The sequence below is a fragment of the Tachypleus tridentatus genome, chromosome 1 (assembly GCF_004210375.1).
Source record: "Tachypleus tridentatus isolate NWPU-2018 chromosome 1, ASM421037v1, whole genome shotgun sequence".
NCBI classification, from domain to species: Eukaryota; Metazoa; Arthropoda; class Merostomata; order Xiphosura; family Limulidae; genus Tachypleus; species Tachypleus tridentatus.
In genome coordinates this window covers 48,898,430-48,914,209 of record NC_134825.1, presented here as the reverse complement: position 1 = coordinate 48,914,209, position 15,780 = coordinate 48,898,430, and the positions used below count along the sequence as shown (strand labels likewise).

Genomic DNA, 15,780 nt, shown 5'->3' with positions numbered 1-15,780 from the left:
GTAAATTGGCATGGCTAAATAATATAGTGAACAAAGTGTAGGAAAATTAAAAGAAACAGTAAAGCACTACATCACAAAAAATAACACAATTTCAAAACCTCTGCATTAAACAACATCCTAATGAGAAATGACGGTTACCAAGAGCCAAGTATAGGATTCATATAAGTCAGGAATGTATATAGCACTCTTATTGGTTGTTGCAAGATGATTTACATATGAAGAGGCAGTAAACCATGTTGATTGTGGGGTAAGTGCAAGTTTCATCGTTTGTGAAATTAGAAAAAATACATTTACATATAAATGGCAGCACTGAATGAGAACATCTATAATATGAGGGAGGCAAGTTACTGTATTAGAAACTGCTTTTATTGTTACACTCTATTTACAGGCTTTTTTTCCTAAAATATATGACAAATATCAAAAGTATTTTGTGCAATATAATTAATATCACATAATATGTAGAAATAAATATTCATAAATTTGTCAAAAAACACTAGCATTTTTTTTATTCAACCAATTTTCCAACATAAAACTTGAAAGCAATGAAGAGCATCTGAAAGAGCTTTTAATTATGCCAATTGTTTACAATGACCACCAAGATTCATAAATTACTGCTTAATGTATGGGCACCTTCTCTTTCTGAAACAGTATGTTAACTTGATGGTGTTGAAAGTTGCATGCTCTTGATATTTCTAGAATTATTGTTCAATTTGCAGTTTAAACAAACTTAAAACTTTCTGCAATTAGTGTTTAACTGTTTTCATATTATCTTGTCCCTGTGCAGAGTCTGGATTCTATACAAGATATCCTGAAATAAGGTTTAGATAGTATTTATAGCCAAAACAAGGTGGAATGCCTAACTATACAACTTTTTTTTGTATAAAGCCAGGCATTGCCAATAACATTTTTCTTGTCTGGCACAAAATACTTTCAGAACACATTGAATTTATCAATTTTTTATAAACTTTTTCCAAAAAGAGAATTTATTAAACCAAATATTATTACATATTCACTTGAAATAGGTACATGTTAAAACCAAGTTTTGAAGAAATATTAAAATAAACAGTAGTTTAAAAAGATTAAAATTTTGGCTTGTAAATGCATTTATTTTTTTTGTTTATAAATTTAACCAAATGTCAAGTTGAAACCAAATCCGAAGTTAAGAACTTTAACTCACATCAGTTTAATTCTTTGAAGATGAAATTAAATCAGCATTTATTTTTGACAATAAATTTGTTGTTTAAAGATTTTTATAAGTATTATGAATGTTTTGGAATGAAAAAAAATATCAAGTTAGACATTTTATACAATGAATAATCAAAAACAAAACGTTGTTAGAAATAAGTACACTTTTAAAATTCATTTACTTACTAAAGCATCAATAAGAGTGGCTGCACTCTCTTGGCTCTCATGAAGTGCATCAACATCTGTAATTTCTTGAAGAAGATCTACGACAGCTATAGTAATATCTGAATACAAACACAAATCAATACTGGTGAGTCTCAAATATGTATAAGACAGAGTGTAATCTCTATATTTACAATCTTTATTAAGATCTGTTACAGTTAAATTAATACCTATATTAAAAAATGAGCCAATAAATTATCTAAATGCTGTACCTAACTTTTTTCGTATTTAACTACAGCTCTAAAATGATTTGATTTAATTATAACAACCAACAGTTCTACATGTTTGAAATCATTTTTTATATGATCAAACAAACCAGTTTTAGAACAGTGTACATGTATAACGTACCTGAGTTTTCATGGTTCAAAAGGCCAAGTAAACTAGGAACTGCATTTAGTTCAACTAATATGTGATAGAGGTCTGGTTGAGTAGCAATAACATGCATCTCATGAAGAACATCATTCAGCTCAATTTCAGAGTCCATAAATCTAAAATCAAATAAAAAACAAACCATTTGATAATTTGGTAAGCATGCAAAACTTATTGTCTTTTTCACTACCTAAATTTCTCACAAATACCATGGAAATTCACAAAAGAACAAAATTAGCAGAAATATCATGCTGTTTTTTTAAAATTAAAATGATCTACATAAATTCAGGCAAATTACCAAGAAATAATAGGGTAACTCTATTTTTTTTATGGATTTGTAAACTGTTTTTATGTATAATTGATTTACAATGTATAAATTCATAAGTACATGCAATTAAAGTAAATTACCCCAAAATGCTAAGTAAGATTAATTGAGTTGTGCTCAATGAGAAGGAATGATAAATACAATTCACGTGTTTCTGTGTTTTTGGTTTAGAGCTACATAAATAACAGGAAAAAATCAAAATGTGATTAGAATAACTTAAATAATAAAATAGCAAATAACTCAACCTTTTTTATATTAAAAATATCCTCTTTATAAAGCAGTTTATTACAAATTTATTTTTTAGTATAAGTTGCTTTAAAACAAAGTAAGTGTGTAGGAGGCCTGTGTTATATTTAAAACTGCAGACATTTGTTTTATGGAAAGCTTTCTTTGAGTAAGGTCAGTATTACTACTACAAAGGATGGTGAATCCTGAGTGAGTTATCAGATGGCCAGTTTTATGTCTATGGTTCTGGATTGCCAAATTCAGTCAACTTAAAAGAATGTTACTTGACCTTAGTAATACTCTCATTTGCTCATGTTTGATAATAGTAAACTTTTCTTTAGTCCTACAAATACAGGTGGCCTTGCAGTCACCACATGTGTATTTATATATAACTCAGGAATGATGAGAGATAGGTGGATGATCCTTTTTGTTAAAAAATATGTTTTAATCTAAATAATGGTTTGAAAATTATGTTAATTTTAATCCTTTGGTAAAACTTTGCCATTAAAGATCAAAGTTGATTTCTAAATTAACATTTTCCTACACTGAAAGCATACTTCTGATACGTACTTACCTTCTTTCCCTTAAAATGATCTTGACTTCATTTTGCTCTCAAAGCATTGTTAACAGTGCACCAGTATATTATAGTCCTTTATATTGTTTTCCATTTCAGAATGTGAATGTCATGTCACTATCCTATACCATATATCATACTACACCACCTATACTAATGTACATAGCTCCCTCCACTATTATAGTACAATCCTCATTTTGAGAATTGGCAGTTACAAACTACACACCAACATACTCCAGTTAACTTACTTTTCAGGCATATCTGGAAACTTTATTCGAAGTTCTTGGTTTTTCAACACTCTTTTTTCAAATGACAAAATTAACTTTTTTAGAGCTGTCTGGTCTAGTGGATCTGTCTAGAAAGGAAAAAAAACAACATAATTCCAATGCTTTGTTTCAAAAGCATAATTGTTTAAAGTTACTTTTAATGATATATATATATATGTTTGTTGTAACTTAAAAAGCTGAAACAAGAATATATTAAATAAAAACACTGCACTAATTGAAAAGATCCCAGGGTACAAGCTATAATGTGGGATCATAAAATTTTTCTTAAGTTTTGGAGGTGACTGTGGAAGTAGGATATACTGTCTATCAATCTTAACCTCCATTTGCCAGTCTCACATGAGAAATAAGAGAGTAACAATATATATAGAAATAGAAATTAGGAGAGCAAGATGTGGGCACTCAAGACCACGTCATCACACATCTACATCAGTTGTGGGAAGGTGACTGATCTACCAAGTAAAAAAAAAATAATTACTGAAAATAAAAATAAGAATTAAGGTACTATATACACATGCACACACATTCCAGACTTCCAACATTTACTAATTCCTTTTCTGAAGTGTATAAAATACATTAGAATAAGAATGTATACTTAATATAAAAATAGGAAATTTATCACCACAATAGTTATTCTGAGAATAAACCAATTTTGTGAACATTCTTAAAGGATAAATAAATCAATATCTTATGTAAAAAAAAAGTTGATACAACAGTTAGAGAAAATTGAGTAGTTTGCATTAAATGGTGATTCTAAATTCCATGTCCAAGAGTAAACTCAATAGAGTAAGTATATTTCATAATTTTGGAAAGAAGAATGTCATGTATTCAAAGTTATACCTTGCATTTTTAACACATTGGTACACAAATTTAGTACTTCAAAAGCCATAAAAAGATCAAATAGTAGACAGAACCTTTTGATAAAATGTAAATTTAATATTTACATTAAAAACATTACTTATAATCAATACATTAAAACAGCTAATGGCTACTTTGTGTGTTTAAACTGAACAATTTAATCCATTAACTGATTCAATCAATTACACTATGTAACAAAATTTTTACTTTTTCCTGTTCCTGGACAAAAAGTGTTATTTCCCAATTGCTTATGCCTAAAGTAAATGGAAAAGTCACATTTTTCTCTTCAAACTTTGCTTTTGTGACCTGAGAGTATATAACAAAAACACGATGGGAGACTATATTTGGAGGCTGGCATGTGAAAGTGATTTACATTACAGTCACAAATCTCAAGAAACTACTCACTTCTAAACATTTTTGTATACTTTAGTATAAATACATGCAAATCTTAATTCATATGTTGTTTTATTCAGACCTTATGTAAATGAAAATTTGCAAATTTGCCCATTTTTACGTAGAGAATAGGTTAATTTCTAAATTTCATTATCCAGGTCACAAAAGCAAAGTTTGAAAAGAAAGCCACTTACTTTACTTTTACAATATAAGCAATTACAGTGATTATTGTCTCATAAACTAAGAGGAAAATGTCAAAATAATAATCAACTAAATGCAGGCATGCCAATGACATTTATGAAAAAAAGAGGAAAAGGTATATAGCCTGGCGTCATAACGCGTCGCGCAGCCGCGCCTTACTAGTGGGGTTCCAGGGGCATGCCCCCCTGGGAAGTTTTAAAAAAATGGATGCTATTTGGTGTGATTTGGTGCAATCTGAGACATAATTTCTTTATGTTTTTTGACATTGCAATGTTGGAAAAGTACACAATATATATCATATAAAATAACAAAAGGAAATTAAAAGACTAAATCAAACTAATAAAAACTATAACTTTCATTTACAGTTTTAGCAGATTGATTTATTCTTTAATTTGCATTTATTTTTTAGAAGATATATCAAAATATCTAAAATTAACAAATAAAATAAAAAGTAAATAAATGAAATTTAAGATTGTTTATTTGCTATTTATTCAGTTTAATTTTTTTTCTAAATCAAAATATATTAGTAATATGAGTTAATAAAGCCAAAATAACTCAGTAAATATTTCAAATACAAATCATTTCATTATTATCCTTTTTGTCATCAATAACATCATCATCATAAACTACTGGTATGCTGCCAATTAAATGTTTTACAGTCATTGCCAATAACTACTTCTCTGCTGCATATATTCCATACAATGTTCAAATCACATAAAATTACTCTTTTGACTAATCATGACTACCTACAGTTCAAATTGTTCATCTATGCAATCTTTTCATTATACTACTGGTACCTTAATGTCAGTGAATTTTCCATTCTTTCACAAATTGACAATACAAACTAAAACAGCATATGAAGGAAAGCTATGACATTGCTTAAAAAAATTCAACTACTGATATGGTTCAATATTGAACTACTGATATCAGTGATATGCCTCAGAAAGTAAATTTTGTACAGTCACTGACATCAACAACTACTGCTCTGCTGCATGTATTCCATTAAAATTTCAAATTACTTAAAATTACTCTACATGACTACCTACAGTAAAACTTGTTCATCTATACAATCTTGTCAGTAAATTACTGGTACCTCAATATCAGTATATTTTTCATTCTTTCACAATACAAACTGAAACAGCAGATCAAGGAAAGCTTTGACATTGCTTCAAAATAAACTTAATGATATGCTTTAAAATAAACCACTGGCACTGTATGCTGCAGATAATAATAAAATGTTTTTCAGTCACTGATATCAACTTCTGCTCTGCTGCATAAATTACAGTCAAATTTCAAATCACTTAATTTCCTTTAATCAATCTTGGCTACTTTCCTCTTTTTCGAGACAAGGTTTTCCAGTGCTCTCTTCCGAGCTTTTTTTCTCTCCTTCTCTGAATGGGAAGCTCTCTGTGCCTTTGTGGCTTTCTGGACTTTTTCTTTAGCCAAGGTGGCTGAGCCAGATTTCACAGAACCATAGGCCTTTCTGCCCTTTTCTTCTGATTCTCCCTCAGCTTTGAGGTATACTTTGAAGCTGCTGATCTAATGTCCTTACACATTCTCTTGTCTACAGGATCAAAATGAACATCTTTCCTTTTAAACATTTCAATTGCTGTTGTTTCTTTGGAGCGTAGAGAATATTTTATTGTCTGGTATGCACACGATACCAGACCACGAGACCTGCAACGAGACGAAACGAGACTGCCTCCAAGATGGCGGCAAGAAAGTTTTTTTTTTTCTGCAATAAACATTGAAAAAATACTATTTCTCCTCAAAAACCACCTACCTGGTCCCCAAATCGCTCATATTTTCTCCTTGAATTTACACAAATCTCGTGAATGATCCTTGGCCGTTTGAAAACCTCGGAAATCCGCATTTCAGCGGAAAAATGGCACGCATGTAAATGAAATTAAGCTTCCCAATTATGTTTGCTGTTAAGCATAAAGCTACATAATAAGGGAAGGATCTACACTGGGTTTTGATAGATTTGGATTTAATTCCCTTTTCCATTAAATTTGTTCACCCTGCCTTTTTTGTTTCAAAACTACCAAGGCCATCTGGCACTGTCACTAATTTTGAGTTGCTGACTAGAAGGAAGCAGTGTGTAACCAGGTTTTCCATCCAGGAAGGGAGTCACAGAAAATTTTAGTGAGACAAATAAATTAAAAAGCTGAAATTAATACAATTTTTTAATAAAATGGTTATTAAAACAAATCAAATGTAATAGTGCTTACAGTTTTTCTTCTTAAATGATACAAAATAAGTTAAATTATATATAAAAGCTGAAAAATAATATGCGATCAATATGCAGGCTTTTTTTGAACAATGCCTATGAAGGCATCATGTTGTAAAAGCATATATCATCTTCAGTATGATCCAGATTGCCTCAATCCCAGTCTTTTTGTTTTCTTCCAGAAATTAGTAGTATATTATTTAATATGGTATGAGTACTCTGAATTCCCCCTCCATTTTTCTCAGGAATTAATAATTATATTATTTTAATTTCATATAAGTAAGCATGATTATAATGGTAGGTAGGTAGGTATTCAAGGCTACCTGTGCTAGACAAGATGTGGTACAGTATAGGTATAAAACAATTAAGGTAAAAAATAAAATATGTAAAATTGGGAACTGCTAGGAACACTAAAGCAAGAAGTACACCTTTGCTGTCAGTCACCTGAAGTTGGCCTTTCCAGTCCTGGGTTCAGTTAAAAAAAACAAAAAAAAACTAAAATGTGTAAAATTAAAAGTTGCCAAGAAGACTGAAGCATCAAGATCAAATTTGCAGTCAGTCACCTGAAATTGGCCTTTCCAGTCCTGGGTTAAAGTCAAAATAAAAATTAAAATATGCAAAAGAAATCATGTTAAAACATTAAAATTTGTAAAAGAAATCATGCCAAACCACTATATAGTCCGATAAATATCTTAAATTACGTGTAAAAGACCAATGACTCTTAAAAATGCAAAAACATGAGTGAGATGGGCAGAATCACCTACACATCGGTGCAGCAGTACCAGATAAAAGGAAGTGGTGGGTTAAAAAACTGTGACCAATGCATAACCTTGCCAAAACAACCTCCTCTCTTTGATCCTTACAGAAGCAAGAGGGCCAAAGACCTAGAGAAGGTTTGATTTGAAAAGCTTGTTACTGTGTTGCTTATTCCAGGTTGTCTGCCATCCAGTGTACAGTCTGGATTTGATAACTGGACCATAGTCCATGTATGAAATGGGAACTGGGATCCAGAACAGACAGACTTTGCTGCTCCATCGGCCAACTCATTCCCACAAATACCAACATGACCTGGTGTCCAAAAGAATTGGACGGAGACAGATGAGAGAAAAAGATGGGCCAGTTTGTTTTCAATATTGATGAGAAGAAGGTGATGACTATCATGGAATGATTTCAGGGCCAATAGACAGCTGAGTAAGTCCCTATACATTGTACAATTTGTATATTCTATTAGTTCAATATGATTTAGGGCAAGAGAGATGGCATACAATTCGGCAGTGAAAACAAAAACTGCAGGGGGGGTCTGTGTGCCACCATTGAACTTTCACAAACCATGGCAGAGTGCACTGAGTCACCTGATTTGGAACCATCTGTACATATAGGAATGGATGGATCATATGAAAGATGTTCAGCAAAGAAAGAGCGATATTTCCAATTGGGTGTATCTGCTTTCCTCAGATCACTCAAAGATAGGTTACAATTGGGGACAGTAATTTGCCATGGTATAATAGGCTGCCTTGAGAAAACTGCAATGTTATTCAAAGATAAATCCAATTCTTCTAATTGTGCATGGACACGGAGACTAAAAGGAACAATGGCAGATTTTCTGTTATTAAGAAGTGTGGTCCATTGTGGTTGGAAAACACAACTCCAGGTAGGATGCTGTAGTAAGGATCGAAGTTTGGAAACATAAATCAGAGACAGTTGCAAACGGTGAATATATAGAGGGGTTCATGAGATTCCACACATAGACTTTGCACGGGAGAAGTATGAAAAGCTCAGATGCAAAGCGAAAGCCCCTGAAGATGGACAGGATCCAACATTTTCAGTGCTGAGGTTCTGGAAGAACCATAAACCCCAGACCCATAGTCAAGTTTGGATTGGATGAGGGCAAGATAAATTTTGAGTATGGAGTATCAATCTGCTCCCCAAGAAGTAGAAGGGAGGACACAGAGAATGTCCAATGCTTTTAGACATTTGATAGAAAGTTGCTTGATGTGTGATATAAAATTTAATTTACAATCAAATATAAGGCCTAAGAACTTTGCTTCAGGAATGACAGGAAGTACAACATCATTAAGACGGAGTTCTGGATCTGGGTGGATTCCCTGTTTGCAGCAGAAATGTATACATATGGTTTTAGAGAGTGAAAGTTCAAAACCATTTGCCATGATCCACTTCAGTATCTGATTGATTGCAGTTTGTAGCTGCTGTTCAATAAACCTCATGTTTGATGACTGACATAAGATGTGAAAGTCATCAACAAAAAGACCGTTTGCAACAGTAAGTGGTAGCTCTTCACTAATGGCATTAATCTTTATAATGAAAAGTGTGGCATTCAGAATACAGCTGTGAGGGACTCCAAGTTCCTGTGGGAAAAAATGATAAAGTGTAGAGCCCACATGGACTTGGAATCGGCGCTTCATTAAGAATTGCTGGATGAAAAGGGGTAAGATGCCACGCAATCCATACGAGTGAAGTTCTCGTAAGATGCCATATCTCCATGTTGTATCATAAGCTTTTTCTAAATAAAAAAAACAACAGTAACAAGATGTTGTCACCTTAAAAAGGCTTCTCTGATTGATGTTTCAAGAAGAATAAAGTGGTCTATCTTAGAGCGTTGTCTTCGGAACCCACACTGAGTAGGTGAGAGGAGGTTGTTTGATTCAAGAAACCAAACGAGGCGGGCATTGATTATCCTCTCTAAGATCTAACTGAGACAACTTGTCAAAGCAATAGGACAGTAATTCCGAAGGAATCGTTGGATCCTTCCCATGTTTCAAAATAGGGAGTATGATAGCTTGTTGCCAAGCATCTAGATATACATTTTTCTGCCATATACAATTAAAGATAGATAGAAGAATAGTAAGAGAGTTTTGAGAAAGGTGGCATAACATCACATAATGTATATTATCAGGTCCAACTAATTTGGTACTGCCAGACCGAAGAATTGCAAGTTTGAGTTCCATTGGTGTAAGAGGACGATTGTAATCATAGGAATGGTTAGTTGAAAAGGAAAGAGGCAAATGCTCTGTCTGTGTTTTAAAGGCTAAAAAGGAAGGGGATAAATGCAAAGAGCTAGAAACACTAAAGTAGTAGTCCCCAAGAGTATTGGCAATGCTCTTTGCATCTGCAAATTTGTGGCTATCAGATATTAAGATAGAGAGGGGAGCAGAAGTATATCTTTCACTCACCCTCCGGATCTTATCCTGTATAACTTTTGTGCTGGTCGTTGAAGAAATGCTGGAGGTGTATTTACTCCAAGATTCCTTCTGTCTTTGACATCTAACTTGCCGAGCATGTGCATGGGCTTCCCGAAATGCAATGCGGTTTAAGAGCGTGGGGTATCTTCAAAATTTATCCCAAGCATGTTTCTGAGTTTTTGTTATAGAACAGGCAGAATGCCGCCAAGGGCAGGGATGCCGTGGGGAGCATGTCGAGGTTTTAGGGATGCATAGAGTAGCAGCTTCTATAATACAGTTGGTTACCGTGCTATACAATCATCTATGGATGATTTACATGAGATGATAGGATCAAGTTACGAGAGAGTAGTGAAAGAAGGCCAGTTGGCCTGGACCAGCTTCCACCAAGGTACATGGGTCAGTTGGTACTGATCACGGCCAATCTCTTGTAAGATGATGGGAAAATGATGTCAACCTCCCAGGAAAAGTGAGTGAGTAGTGAAGGGGAACAGACAAAAAGATCTATAACTGTAAATGACTGACTAGGTGCATGAAAATATGTGTAAGAACCAGTATTGAATAGAGCCAGGTTGTGGTTCAGGAGAGTATGCTCTATGGCGCGCACTCTCATATCAATACGGGAGCCACCCCAGAGAGGATTATGTCCATTGAAATTCCCTCAGATTAAAAAGGGGGTTGGAAGTTGCTCAATGAGGGTATCAAGGTCTGATTGATTACAATGCTTTTCAGGTATAAAGTATAGAAAGCAAATAGTGATGGTACAACCCAAGGAGACATGGATGGCAACAGCCTCCAAGGGTGTGGTCAATGATAGGGACCAGGTGGGTACATGCTGATCAACCAGCAATGAAACTCCCCCATGTCCCTGTCCTAGACAGAGCGTGTCGTTCTGGTATAATGAAGTGTCAGATAGTAACTGTATTTGTAGGCTGTAGAAATGTTTCCTGCAAAGAAAGACATATGGGATGATAAAAGTGAATCAGATCTTCGATGTCAATCACATTTGATTGGAAACCTCGACAGTTCCATTGGATTAGTGTGGCTATGTGTAATTATTTGAGAGGAGAAGACAGTAAAGAGTCCTCCTGCTTATGACCGTGTTTTTTTCCTTTATTGGATGTGGGTCTGTCACCCTCTATGGATCCTGCTCTAGCTCAATAGGTTGGGTCTGAATTTATCGGTACATGTACTAATGATTGAGGGTGCGGACGAGTGGTTTGTTTAATTTTTGGGATATCAAGAGAGGGAGACCCCACGGAAACATTTTGACTTGAAGAAGGTGAAGTTCGGCAATGATTGGAAGGTGTGGTCAGGACAGTGATGGATGGAGACACTAATTCGTGAACTGTGTTGATTTTGGGAAGTGTTTCATTAAGATTTGCTGGTGAAGATTGTGTAGGGGATAGGGTAAGGTCTGTTTGGACTCTTACTGTAGTAGTAGAACGGGTTACAGCAGCATAAGTTCTGGATGAAATAGGTAATAATAATTTTTGGAGCCTCTGTGTAAGTGAGATTGTTAACTGTCTTGAGACTTTGTACTTCTTTTTCTTCTACCCATTTAGGGCAAGAGGTAAAATAAGAAGGATGCGTACCATTATAGTATATATAATGTGGTTTGAGTTGGCATTTGGTGGCATGATGGTCTTCATCACCACAACATGCACAGGTCAAGGAACCACAGCAAGATTGTTTTGAATGACCAAATCGTTGACAAGTGAAACATCGTACAGGATTTGGAATATAAGATCGCACCTTACAATTCAGATATCCTGCTTTTATTGTGGTGGGAGGACGTGGTACAGTAAATGTTAGTATTAGAACATTTGTTGGTTCCAGAATGCCATCTTTTCGAGTGAAGATTCAGTGTACTGATGTGACACCTTGGCTGGTGAGACTTGCAAGGATCTCCGATTCAGGGACAGTCCTTGAATCTCTTTCAACTATGACTCCTCTGGAAATATTCAAAGTGGAATGAGGAGTAACTTCAATGGGTATGTCCCCCAAGGCCTTTGATGTCAGGAGTTTGGAATGCTATGATGAAGATGTTTCCACTGAGATGTCTCGCAATAATAGCTTTTTTACTGATTTAGGGGAGCCAGCAAGCCCTTCTGAATAAAAAATGGGGACATCTGCTCTAGAGGTTTGTCACTTAAGGAATGCAAAATTAGGAATTGTGGGACAGATTTAAGTGGTGAGTTAGGCTGTACAGATTCATCATTGTGTGGTTGTTTTCCAGTAGTTGGGTTTTTCTCAATGGTTTCAAGTTGTGTTATTTTTTTTGTTTTAGGAGTATCCATAGTAAATAGAAATTTTTTTTTTGTGCCCACTGACCCCACCCACCATGGAGCCCTACAAGGGGACGCACTACAGTGCCTTAAGGTCACTGCAGCAACGCCAGGGTTTTGTGAGCACTATACCCGAACACCAGTGTCAGACACAATGTCCACAACACCCATTGTGGATGTCCTAAGCTGGTACTCAGTTAACCCTTGCCCAAATGGACTAGCCGATTGATCCTGGGGTGGCCACCCTAAGACTGCCCATTTACAGGAATTCGAGGCCAAAGTGGTGCATTGGAGTTGGACCCCTCAACCATCAGGATTCTCTCCTCCACTTCACGGGTTACCACGCATGACAAACACGCAGGTAGATGTTTAGATCCAAGAGGAGGTAAACTGTAAGATCAGAACCTTCTCTGGGAGGTCCCCTCACTACATACAGGACTCCACATCGAAAGGTGATGATAATGGAGAGATCCACAGGAGGCTAACCCTCCTCCAAACACTTTTTTCAGAATTCATAACTGTAATATTTAATGTTGTCTATATATATGCGCATATCTGGTGGATTCCAATCCCACCTGCATTTGTTACAGAAATTAGTAAATGAAAAATGTTCAAATGACCTTACACTAATATACAGTGTCAAAAAAACAAGAAACAAATACACAGACACACACACATATATATATATATCATTATTTATTTTATTTGGCTATTAATCACCACACAAGATTTTTCTGTTCTTTTCTGAAATCAACATATCTGGAGTCTAAAGCAATCCACTTAAAGTATAACTGAAAGTCTTCAGTCCTATGCTTGAATAGAATATTTTCAATATTGCTTTGCTGTTACTCTATTTGAAGTTTTTAAGAAGGTATATTTAAAGTATAAGCTATCAATAAAATTAGAGATGTTGGCCTTTGATTTTATGTTCAATCTGAGAAGTGGTATGACTGCACAAGTTAAAACTTTAAAACAAATTTTAAAAACAGGAATCCAATTTACTAATTCTACAATGTTTTCTCAATATAATTATAAATACTATAATTATTTCATTTCGATTAAAGTGTTTGAAATATTTATTATTAATTATATTTCATATCAATCATGTTACTAGAAATAAGCATATAAGCTTTGAAATTGCTGGATTATAAACTGATTGAGCTAATGGTTTACAGAATATATTAATGATACTTTAGCTTTGTCTGCCTTATTTAGATTACTTTATGACTACACAATCACCATAACTTAATTCAAAATACTATATTATCAGAATATAAATTTCTTCTTTCACATAAAGAATAAGGAAAATCTGTTTACAGTGTTACACAATTAACTTTATTCTGATGGTTTTTAAGCTTTATAAGATGAATTTGTATCAAAATAAATATTATCACTACTTGTATGTTTTTTAGCTTCCAATTTAGGCTACTTAAAGAATATTAAATTATGGTTACAAAACACTTGAGTCACTATATAGTTATAGATATAACACTTAAGGCTAATAAAGATATAATAATGAAATGCCTGTAGCAACAAATATGGAAATATACACACAATGTGTTGAAACAGATGACTGATAAGTGAATAAATCATTTAATGTTTATAAATATTTCACAAAATGCAGTTGTATTGCACATATATGTACAAAGTTTAGGATCAAAAAGTAACTTAATTCTACATTACTGTTCTTGACATATTAACACAGGGTTTCCTCTGGCTTTTCATATTGTGTAGCCACTTGATAAAATCCGAGACAAATTTTGAAGTCAATTTTATAAATCCATTCTAATAATATTTCAACAATCTTAACTTTTTTGTGTAGTTCAGAAAGAAGAAGAAAGATTCATATTTTAATTTCTGCACAGCTACAAAACATTTGTCTCATAAACAAAAGAACTTGTTTGTTGATTTTTTTTAGAATTTTTACACCCATCCCAAAGAATAACCATTTTTGCTAAGAATCTATTAACTCTTTAGAATATATTATATATTTCTTGATTTTTCAGGTATTTCCCTTAGATTTTGTACAAGTCTTGGTTGAAACCTTGCTACGATGCCACATCAGTTGGTTTTATTACTTACTGACCAAACTCAGAGTTGATAAAAGCTATAAAGAAAGGTTAAATATGATTGTATAGAGCAAGGATTAGACTCCCATAATAGTAAATATAATGGTTTAAGAGTTTATTTATAGTTCCTCTAAACATTCCTTTCAATTCCTGTTTATTTGTCAATATTGAATATATCTGTTATATTTGTTTGAAAGCTAAAAACTTTTGTCAATAAGAAGACATCAAATAACTTAAACTAAAGTTAAGAGATAAATTCAATGGGTAACAAAGAAACTGTTAAGTTTAAAAACAATAACAAACTTACAATTCATTAACGTATACATACAAACATACACACTATGAAACAAATAAGTTGCTTGTTTGTAGATTGCTTAAGTCTTGATAAAGGTTTCTTGTTGATATGAGGTTCTGAATTTAATATCAGTGTTTTTACTTTCTTTTACAGATAAATATACTGATTTTTTTTTAAATTACAATGTTTGTATACATAAGGCTTTTTATTATGTTTGCCAAACAAAATAAAATTGTCATAACATCACATAAGGTAAGTTTACTATTTACTGAGTACAGAAGGTGACTGAAAAATAATTTGACGATTCATATCTTTAGAAACAATTACTTTTATGTTTATCCTATTCAAACAATGTGCATAAATAAATTGGCTAAATTTCTGTTTAATTATTTGTAATTATAATCACAATATGCATCATACATGAAGCATTATTACCCTTATCAGTGCTAGTAAAAGATATTTTCATTATTTAATTATCAATTAATTTGATTTACAGAAAGATCAGGGAAGGATTACTGCATGATTCATGAACAAACATAGTAGTATTTAGTCACTATCAGCAAATTTGGAAATGTCCAGTGGTCTACCATATGGAACCAAAAGTAATTCCAAAAATTACTTGAAAAACCAAAATAATGAGAATGAAAATGAAAAGAATAAATATATTAAAATACTGCAGTGATTAAGAAAGTTAGGAAGTTAGCACACGTACACACAGTTGTTTGTTTTGTTTTTGCTTTTAAAGAGGTGGGTGTACTTATAGTTTAATAAGCCTGTAAACTAGGAAATACTACTAGCTACTCAGCTCCATATGGTGTATTATTCTTTTTAATATTACTTTTAGCTATCCACACTCTTTCAGCTCAAGGATATGTGTGTACATGTAACCATGGGTGAAGGTTTAAGAAATTCAAGTATGGATAATAATTACTTACAGGCAGCTTTAGACATTGTTTTCATTTCTTTGATGAGACCTTACTTTTTTTTTTAAATGAAGAACAAAATGTTGTCCAAAAACTATCCACAAGTAATTCCTGTTCTTGCAAAGTTGCATGAGAAATTTTA

At 33.3% G+C, this 15,780-nt stretch overlaps 1 protein-coding gene across 3 annotated transcripts in view; it reads right to left on the bottom strand.

Moving 5' to 3' along the window:
- LOC143256400 (beta-catenin-like protein 1) overlaps positions 1-15,780 on the bottom strand; it is a 47,916-nt gene that overhangs the window by 22,888 nt on the left and 9,248 nt on the right. For all 3 annotated transcript variants that reach the window (XM_076514826.1, XM_076515682.1, XM_076514000.1), the window contains 3 exons: positions 3,149-3,255; positions 1,756-1,895; positions 1,372-1,469 (listed from right to left, as the gene is read on the bottom strand). In XM_076514826.1, coding sequence (XP_076370941.1) covers positions 1,372-1,469; positions 1,756-1,895; positions 3,149-3,255 — 345 coding nt within the window. The remainder of the gene's footprint in view (positions 1-1,371; positions 1,470-1,755; positions 1,896-3,148; positions 3,256-15,780) is intronic.